The 10,866-nt window shown below is 43.1% G+C and overlaps 1 protein-coding gene across 1 annotated transcript; it reads left to right on the top strand.

The window, feature by feature from the left end:
* Nucleotides 1-2,777: 2,777 nt before the first annotated feature.
* LOC149813818 (gamma conglutin 1-like) lies at nt 2,778-3,995 on the top strand. The gene has a single exon (XM_089991211.1). It carries the CDS (start codon nt 2,778-2,780, stop codon nt 3,993-3,995), a length of 1,218 nt encoding a protein of 405 aa, XP_089847337.1.
* The last annotated feature ends 6,871 nt before the right edge of the window (nt 3,996-10,866 follow it).

Here is a 10,866-nt window from a genome sequence, read left to right as displayed (position 1 = left end):
TCTCTTCAAATCTAGGGATTGAATGTAAACAATGTATGCAAGTCTATGCTTCTTTATGATCTTCAAAATTCTATCTATTTAGGACTTTGCATTAGAGACACCTGGTTTCTTGCATGTTGATCATATTTTTGAAAACATCCATACCTATATTGTCCCGGTCTTCACGTTGCTGGGCTTTCTCACTGAACCGTAGTTTGAAAAAAAGCCTCACAACTGAGTCACTTATTTGGGTTGATACCTCCTTGTTACGTACTAAGGGTCATAGTCCAAAATATATCATCAATAGGAGAGATGTTTGCAAGTTCAGTTTCACTCATCCCCATTTGCTTACCCCTCTTAAATATTATGATGCAAGTTGTTTTGATCAAGTCTGATCTTAAGAGATGGATTCAGCGTGGTCGATTTAGTAAGAAACGGCTCTTAGATTATATTTTACAAACAAAAAATATGAATTTATAAGTCACAGATTTTTTTTATTTTGTCAAATTTGAAATCCACATCAAATCATGCACACAAGTCTGATTTCAGCAATTTAAATGTCAATCTTCACTAAACAGATTTGATCAAAACTATTTGCGTCAATGAAAGGACAATAGGAGATGAGTGGAACTGATTTGGAGGTTTACATCCAAAGGAACCTTGGCCGGACAAGCGTACAAGAAACCTTAGATACGGTTAATCACCAAGATGAACAACACCTAGCAATCCACCAAGCAAAAGGTGTTTGAAACAAATATCAAGTATTCACTTTGCTACCTCCAAAGCCGTTCATCTAGAAAATGAATGGCATTAGAATGACTTAATTTAATGGGACCCATCGAGGTGGGGACCTTCCGATAGGTGGATTTCTAGGTGCCGTTCATCTTGGCGATGGACAACATCATTCCTTGGAGGCGTCTTCATTCAAGGTCCCCTGGACTGAGGCGTAGCTGTGCGATCATGCCCAACACTTATAAAATTGTGAACACTGATTGCCTCATTTGAAATAGGATGGGTTCCATCATACTTTCAATTCTAGCCATCCAACCAATGATTAGATGGTTCTGCTGGATGGCTAGGATGAATGTATGATGAAACCAATCCTATTTCAAATGATGGGATCAGTGTTCTAAGTTTGGCCCTTTTGAATATAGGGGAGGCGTGGGGCCCCGACTTAAAGGATTGGGGAGGCCAGTACTTGGCGATACCAAGGTGTGGTTAGATGATCTAGCTTGAGTTTACAAAGTATTCGGGCTCCATCACTAGGTTTGCTCCGGGCGCTACGAGGTTGGTGTTCAACCCCTTATAGATGTTCGGCCTCTATCATTGGATCTGCTCTCTTTGGACCAGATCCTCTCTCAATAAATTAGGGCACGAGCGGCAAATCCCTGGTCATTGACTAGGAAAGATTTGATTAGGCGTTGACTCAGCGTAATCTTGCTTTGAGTCAACCCTATCTGGCATATGGGGGTTTGCTTTATCTCATTATTACACAACCCAGTCTATCACTTCACTCGGAGCCGGGAGACAGCTCGAAAAGTAAGTGATTGCAATTGCAAGGCAAGGCAATTTGCTCAGTTACACGAACTCAAAATGAATCACTAGCACGTCAGTACCCTTCAAAAGAAAAAAAAAAAAAACACCAGTAACAACATTGAACTAGGTTGGATCCGAGTGAACTGAGACTGGGGCCCGTGCACATTTCCATCAAGCGAGATGTGCGGTGGGGATCAAATATTATCGATAAATTGGTTATGTACAAAATGGTCCGATGAGTACTATATTTTGAATGGTTTTTCCATTTATTTTATTTTCCCTCTCCCAGTCATTTTATATCCTTTTGTAGTCAACCAAAGCATAGTTAAATTGATCCTCTTTATCGGCTCTAGCACGTCAAATTGCCAACTCTTTCTTAGTGCTTACTTAACCTCCTAAAAAAGTTTCTCTTATTCTCATCAAACTATGGATTCTTGGCATTAGTGTTACTGTTATTCCCCCCTCCTCCCCCCTTGGATGGGCATACATGCTTACTTATACATCTGCTACCATCAGAAAATCTGTCCGGTAGGATCATCTTTTCAAGATCTAATATGTCCATCTAGAGCTGACTTGAATGTGAAAAACAGAATGTCTACATCGCCAACTGAAAAGTTATGGAATGAATACAGGAGGTCTAATAAATCTCTGACACTCAGTCCAGTAATCTGTATTTGCTGAACATATATAGTGTTCTTTTATAAAAGAGTTCTTGGATAGCCTTAAATTCGTTTTCACTACCGAGGTGACGAATTAAAATTAATGAACTCGTACCTCGACAATTTTAAATCCTTTTGTAAAACCCAAAAGGCTCAGTTCTGTGTGATTTGAACCTTTTGATGAGAAATTATGATCAACACGATAAACTTATACCTCAACAATTTTAAATCCTTTTGTATTTTTTCGAGAGTAAATTTTAAATCCTTTTATAAAACCCGAAAAGCACAATTCAAATGAGATTTCAACCTTTTGATAAGAAATTATGTATGATCAACACGTTCCTTGATGCCCAAGGGCTGCCTTGGAAATCGGAAGTCATCGTTGATTACAAAGATAAAAATTTAATTCATTGACCATAGCACGTAGAAGCAACAGAGAATAGAAAATCACTAGGAAAGCTCCTTTACAGAACAGTTTCCATTCAAGCAAGCAAAGGCGATCACCATCCACTTGTCCCACTACCACTGCCATGCCCAAACCTGTATATATAAATATCTTAATTGATCTCACAATAGATCACAACTCTTTCATTTCAAATCAAAATGGCCTTCACCAAGTCATTTCCAAACTCCATCCCCCTCTTCCTCACCATCCTCCTCGTGCCCACATTAGTTGCCTCAGAGACGGTGGTTGCACCCGTCTTTCTGGACAAAAACACTCACCTGTACACGGTCTCTCTCGGCTCAGGCAGCCCCTACCTTTTAGACGTGGGTGGCCACTCCCTCTGGTCTGTCTGCCCTTCTTCCTACCACACCACCTTCCTCTGCAAATCCCACCAATGTGCCTTCCCTCCCACCGACACCCCAACCACCCTACCCTCCGTACCCTGCTCCGGCCGCACCTGCACCATCAACTCTCAGAACCCCATCAATAACAAGAATGCCAAGTCCGACCTGACCTACACAAAGGCCACCCTCAACACCACCAACGGCTACAAACCAGGCCCAGCCATCTCCTTCCCCAACGTGATCTCCTCATGCGCGCCGTCTCGCCTTCTCGACGGCCTCCCCGCTAACGTAGCCGGCACACTCGGTTTAGGCCTCTCCAACCTCTCGGTGCTCAACCAACTTGCTGGGGTCGCTAAACAGTTCGCCGTCTGCCTACCTGATCTCAATGCTACCAAACCGGGCGTGATCTTCTTCGGCCAGGGGCCTTACCACGTCCTCCCAGCGCCCCTAGACTACTCCAGAGTGTACCAACAACAGGCGCCGCTCGTCCGGAACCCGGACCGCCCCGACGACTACTTCATCGGCGTCAACGCGATCGAGATGTGGTGGCCAGCCGGCGGCCCGAGGATGAGCTCCACCAGTTTCAGGGGGTGGACCAAGATCAGCACACTGGTGCCTTACACCACCGTGTCCAAGCCACTGTACCGAGTCTTGGCTCGGGGGTTCGACAGGGCGACCGGAGGCATACCCCGTGCGGCGCCGGTGGCTCCCTTCGATAGGTGCTTGAACATCAGCCGCTATGGGCCGACCCTGTGGGACACTTTTAAGGTAGGGCCCTACATAGTTCTCAAGATGCAGAATGGGGCTTACTGGGAGTTCGAGAATGCGGACTCGATGATTAGGGTGAGCAAGGATGTGAGCTGCTTTGCGTACCTTGATGGTGGGATCAACATTGCGAATGCGATAGTTATAGGGACTTTCCAGTTGAAGGAAAGGTTGGCGATGTTCGACCTCGTTTCCAACACTGTGGAGCTTACTCATAACATCAACTACGACACTGGGTACTGTGGAGACTTCATGTCTCGGGCTTGAGGGGCCTCATATATGATGTATCCATCTACTTCTTTGAAGCTCTGGACTGTAAGGAATAAAAGAATAGAATGGTCGCAAGATTTATAAGCCGGTGGTGCTTGTTTTACACTTATATAACAGAAACATTACACTCGTATGTGCTTTTATTGTATGGCTGGTTTGTAGATTGTATTATTGTGTTTTGCTTCTGTTGGTAATTAAGAAGCGATGGAAAATATACATGTTCATACGGGGGAAATGTTGAGAGCAGATCCAGTGCTCGGGGTTGGGTACTTAGGGGAGCGTCCATGATGCCTTGGTATTCTTTGATCCCTACGATGAACGGCAGCTGCAAACCCTTATAATTAACAACCTTTTTTGACGCCATCCACTTTCGGGATGGACGGCATCCATGGTCACACAATGGAACGTATAATCCAATGGTTAGTAAAACTCTTAAAGTCTGCCTTACCCACTGCAGAGTACACTGAGCTTCTATCTTGCGAAGTAGCCCTCCCCCCCGGCCCCTAACAGGGGAGTTAGCTACATCTTATGTTCGGGGTCCCAAAGAGCACCACGTATGTAAGCATGTGCATATCTTATCCCCATGTTTGTCAGCATTAATTAGCATTGGAGTTTGATGCGATTGCAAAGACTTAAGTACCCTCTCCTCCATTGGTGCCAAAAAAATGACGATTCTTGAAACAGAGTGATTGTAAAGACTTAAATGCCCCGAAGATGGTTATTTAAGACTCAGTTTTTGCACTGCAGGATTATCCGAGAAAAAAATCTCCCCTCGATGAGGCCATGAACATCAACCCTCTCACTCTCTCTCTCTCCCTTCAATTTTTGCTTTTGTGCACATCCATCTGAAGATCTTACATTGCTTCATCAAGCACCGACTGACCTGCACATTGACTATTGTGGAGCCTGATTCAGAGTTTTTACCCTTACAGGAAGAGGGTTTGGGGGCTCATCCGAGCGTGGGTAGCATCATTCAACTAAATGAGTTGTAGATCCTGATTCAGAGTTTTTACCCTTACAGAAGAGGGGTCTGGGGGCTCCTCTCAGCGTGGGGTAGCATCATTCAACTTGAAGAGTTGTGGAGTTTGATTTAGAGTTTTTATCCTTACAGAAAAGGGGGGTCTGAGGGCTCCTCCCAGCGTGGGTAGCATCATTCAACTTGAAGAGTTGTGGAGTCTCATTCAGAGTTTTTACCTTTACAGAAGGGGGGTCTGAGGGCTCCTCCCAGCGTGGATAGCATCATTCAACTTGATAAGTTGTGGAGCTTGATTTAGAGTTTTTGCCCTTATATGAGGAGGGTTTGGGGGCTCCTCCCAGCGTGGATAGCATCATTCAACTTGATTCGTTGTGGAGTCTCATTCAGAGTTTTTGTCCTTACAGGAGGGGGGTTTGGGGGCTCCTCCCAGCGTGGGAAGCATCGTTCAACTTGATTCATTGTGGAGCCTGATTTAGATTTTTTGCCCTTACCGGCACGGGTCCCGGGTGTCGTGGTCAAAAAATGCACAAGGTGTCAGGGTGAGAAAGACATATGTTTGTTTCAAGCAAGGTTGGAAGAAATCAATGGAAAATTCAACAAGGAGCATGCCAGAATCAAGATGTGGATGTCAAGCGAGAATGCTGTTGTGCAACTCAAATAACACAGAATAATAGGGGTCTGGTTTTTAGTTAAAATGGAGAATGAAATGACAATAGAAATTGCTGAAAATTTACAGGAATAAACTAGACTAAAAAACAAAGACACCAATTTTTACAGATTTGGAATATGACCTTCGGTTAGGGAGATATAACCCTGATAAGTTGGTCCTAATTCGGATAGCGATTTACAGTGATTTACTTATTGAATAACACTACAAATCGCTATAGTGATTTGCGGAAGACACTATAAATCGCTATAATGAGATCCAACAACACTATAAATCGTTGTGGGGCTCGTTGGAGACCCAAAAACACTATAAATCGCTATAGTGATTTGCGGAAGACACTACAAATCGCTGTTGAAAAGTCGGATAACACTATAAATCGTTGTGGGGCTCGTTGGAGACCCCAAAACACTATAAATCGCTATAGTGATTTGCAGAAGACACTACAAATCGCTGTTGAAAAGCTAAATAACACTATAAATCGTTGTGGGGCTCGTTGGAGACCCAAAAACACTATAAATCGCTATAGTGATTTGCGAAAGACACTACAAATCATTGTTGAAAAGCCAAATAACACTATAAATCGTTGTGGGGCTCATTAGAGACCCAAAAACATTATAAATCGTTATAGTGATTTGCGGAAGACAATACAAATCGCTGTTGAAAAGTCGAATAACACTATAAATCGTTGTGGGGCTCGTTGGAGACCCAAAAATACTATAAATCGTTGTAGGAAAGCTCGATAACACTACAAATCGTTGTTGGAAGGCCCCCAAAAAATTTGGTCTGGAGGGCACTGCCCCCCGAGCCCCCCGCCAGAGGCGGCCTCCTCTGGACCGCTGACCGCGTAGCGGGATCCGCGCCGAGGGGGAGCCTCCGGACCCCCCTCCTATAAGGGCAAAAACTCTAAATCAGGCTCCACAACTCATCAAGTTGAATGATGTTGCCCACGCTGGGAGGAGCCCCCAAACCCCTCCTTTAAGGGCAAAAACTATGAATCAAGCTTCACAACTCATCAAGTTGAACGATGCTACAGTCAGTGTGCAGGTCCGTCGGTGTTTGATGGAGCAATGTAGGATCGTCTGTTGAATGTGCACAGAAGTAGAGAGAGAAGGGAGATAGAGTGAGAGGGTTGATGTTCATGGCCTTCTCCAGGGAGAACACTTTGCCTCCCTTGATTTTTTCTTTAGAGAGAGAGGGTTTTTCAGTGTTTTACGGAGAAAGAAGAAGAAGACTTTGAAGAGTCAACATCATCCTCGACTTTCTGGATGGAGGACATGTTTGTCCTTTTTTTGAACTGTTTGTTTTTTTTTTTTTGAATGAAGGGCATTTTTGTCATTTTCTCAAACCATCACTTTATGAGAAGAATAGCAAGAAAGGGTACTGAAGTCTTTGCAACCACACCAGACTCCAATGCTTAGTGATGTCAACATACACGAGAATACGAGCCTCATGTGCTTGTATACGTGGTGCTCATTCAAAGCCCCGAACACAGACATGGGATTCAGTGAATCATCCCGGGGGACATACACCATGCAGTACTTTTCAAACTTGTGACTTTCCGTCAACTTGTAACATTAGTAAGTGGCCCCAACGAGATGAGCGGAGCCCTTGGAGCAAAGTAGTAATAGCTGGAATTGCTTTTTAGAATGTAAGGGGGGCCACCATCCCACATTGCTGCTCTTTGTCTAGTGAGGCGTCGTTCGGTGTTCGGAGGTGAACAATAAGGTGTTCGCCCTTTTAAGAGCTTTTCCTTATTTTATTTTTTTTAGTGGCCGGGGGTAGGTGGGGTATCCGTTTTAATATAGGCCAGCCACTACGTGGCTTCCTCTAGTTGGGCAGAACACCTTACAAGGTGTTTTGGTCCCAACACTGGAGATCTGCTTTGTGATCCCAGCCGGGTGAGTACTTAGCAAAGCACTGGGCGCAAGTACTCATCCACGCGTGGACCACGTGACCTGGGATCAAATCCTGTTGGCACACGGGTGTGTTTGTAGGTGTCAGAGGTGGGCTACATAAATCTAGATGGTCTTGGCTACCCGAGGTTTTCCCTCTACCAGAATGAGGGAAGTCCCAATCGGGTGCAATATAATTGTACAAAAATTGTGCATTAAGCACTCGATCGTCCTCCATCAAGTCTTTGGCCCCATACCTGACAGGCCCTATCCTCATGGAGGTGATCAGGTGCTTAATGCACAAATATTTGTGCAATCATATTGCACCTTATGAAGGTTTCTCGTCATATAAATAGAAGAAATTAAATGTTTCAGGTTACTTTAGACTTCGAAAAAGTTTGGTCTGATTAATCTGTCCCCGGGACGTTTTTTTGGCAGTGTATCCCTGGTTGCGTGACAGGACGCGTGCAGACACCATGCAGTTATTTATTGTGTTGGACTTGCAACAGCAGACCAACTCATATTATATATAACTAATCTATCTGTTATATAGTTATTGTTTTTTTTTTCGGTAAGATATATAATTATAGTTAGTCCCCGTCACGTATCTTACATGATGGACGTGCTCGTGGGGCCTCATTCTCACAGTTTCCAAGTGAGATGTGCGGTGGGGGTTGAATACAACTAGCAACCGGTTATATACAATATGACTGTATCTGCTCTATGACCTGATCTCCTCTTCCTAGAATTTTATCAAATTTTCTCTTATATTTCCTTTACCTTTTCGGTTAACCGTAAACTATGTTAATGATATCCTCAAAGTTTTGAAGATGATATGATTTCTCAAAGACGGATATAATTTTTAAAAACATGGTATTTCAAAGTATGACTTATTTTGATAAAAGCATGATGATTTATTGTGATTTTAACATGTCAAAAAAGGATCTTATGTACTTTTCTATTTTTTTATTTTATACATGCCCATATTTTTTCAAGGTTTCTCAAAAAAAAAAACCAAACTTTTTTTAAAGGAAAACATGTCATTAAAGCTCATCAAAAGAATGCTACATATGGGTAGAAGTAGATAGGAAATCGACTTCTAGAGAGTGAAGCAGATGAAGGAAATAATGAAAAATCTTCTGTAGCCATTCCAGCTAAGAGAAGGAGAGCAGATCAGGTGATCTGCCAAATCACTTTAAAGTGATTTGGCATCTTCACCGTCTACAAGGGTCCTGGTGGGACGACGCAATGGACGGTGAAGATGTCAATCACCTGGTCTGCTCTCGAAGCCAAGCCCCACTTAGAGACGGTCATGCAAAAAACAATGATATTTTCTCTTCCCAAAACCATAGTTGTGACATTAAGGGTATGTTTGGTAGCGAGAAAGATGTAAGAAAAGTTTTCCAAAACAAAAAATTTGTAGAGATTTTCTAACCCTTCCAAACAAGAGACTTTTGCAGCGAAAGAGTTTTTTTTTTAAATTACACTTTTTAATAAGAAATACCAAGAGAAAATTTATTTTTACACTCCCCACCACTCATCTCACCGCTACCCACCATCTCACCATCACCCACCACCCTCTTCCTCCTCTCTTTCATTTTTTCACATTTTCTCATGCTACACAAACAAGCCAAAAACTTTCTTTTGAAAAACTTCTCATATCATTTCTTTTCCTCGGAGAGTTTTTCTCTCTTCCAAACACGCCCTAAGTCCAAATAAACACCTGAATTTGTACAACTGGACAGCACATACGCGATCACTCACACATGGATAAACACGAAACCACTTCCCAGAGTAAGCAGATCCAAAGATAATGATGAATGCAATCCATTCACGAAATCGTGGCACGTACAAAAAAATTGAAAATAACAAATAATAAAAAATGACGGAAAGTTGTGTCCTTGCGACCGTTTCCATTTTATCCAGCTAAAGGGAGTTTGGAGGTCACCATCCACCACCATGCCCAAACCTGTATATACATCACCCAATTGATCTCACATCAGATCGTAACTCTTTCTTTCAAATCAAAATGCCCTGCACCTCACCATTTCCAAACTCCGTCAGCCTCTTCCTCACCATCCTCCTAGTGCTCACATTAGTTGCCTCAAAGGCCGAAGTTGTTGCAATTCTACTTGTAAAAAGTGGGACTAAAGCTTGAAGGCGAGCGACAATGATGCTTTCTTAAAAACTATAATTTCTCTACTAGGGTTGAACTCGGTTGCAGTAGAATTGAACAAACCTTGCTTTTATGATACAGTCCCTGCACCTCATGTGCAATACCACCTCTTTTATGACTGAGTAGACTGGTCACTACGGCATGACTACCCTGTACAACTTCAAAGAAAAAACAGATAAATACCAATGGGAGATCTGCTTGTCTGGCAAGAGCAGCTAGTGCATGTCACCTTGTAATGGGACGTTGTAAGTTCGAAGCCCAATGGTATAGTTAGGGGTCTGCCTAACCCCAGCTTGCCTTTCAAGAAAAAACAGAGAGATGAAGACAGTGATAAGAGACGCATGAAGAAGTAAAGGAAGAGGGCATAAACTTGTTCTTTCGTGACCGGAGACACCTGGAGTTTGTATAGGCCTCAACAGAACTGTGTGAAAGTACCTTTTGCATTGGTCCATAAAGGCAAAACAGGATAGCATGGACTGGTTAATGCTTAAACGGGTAACACGCACCCATTTAAGGCCTCAAATGGCTACCAAATGGGTCTCATGCACCCACTCACCTTCCCAACATGTCAAAAATATTGAGGCTAGCCACTAGTTGTCGTTCTCAAGATAGGTCAAAAATGATATTTGTGGTCAACCTCCAAAACAGTTTTGGTAAAAATTAGATGTTTTTAAGAGAGTTCATGAAGTACAAAATTGTTCAAAAAGAACGATAAAAGGATTGGTCAAACCGAACCAAATCCAAACCCAAAGCCTAGTCCAAGTCCAAAATTCAATTGACGGGCCTTGTCTTCTAAGTCAAGTCTACACATTTTAAACACAATGTGTTTCTAAAAAATGTTGAATGTGGACAAATAACTTTTCTTCGAAAATCTATTTCCCAAAAACTAAGCAAAGAAAAAATTATTCGGCCTTGGTTGAAAAGGCTATAACAATAACAGTCGCATCGATCGATTTTCTGAACAAAATGACTCACTTTACATGGTCACTCTCAACTCAGGCATCCCCTACCTTCTAGACGTGGGTGGCCACTCCCCCTGGTCCATCTGCCCTTCCCACCACACCACCTTCCTCTGCAAATCCCACCAATGTGCCTTCCCTCCCACTGACCCCACAACCACCCTACCCTCAGTACCCTGCTCCGGTTGCACTTGCACC

The sequence above is a fragment of the Nuphar pumila genome, chromosome 16, assembly GCF_984573655.1.
Source record: "Nuphar pumila chromosome 16, dmNupPumi1.hap1.1, whole genome shotgun sequence".
In the NCBI taxonomy this organism is placed as follows: domain Eukaryota; kingdom Viridiplantae; phylum Streptophyta; class Magnoliopsida; order Nymphaeales; family Nymphaeaceae; genus Nuphar; species Nuphar pumila.
This window is presented reverse-complemented; position numbering and strand designations above follow the sequence as displayed.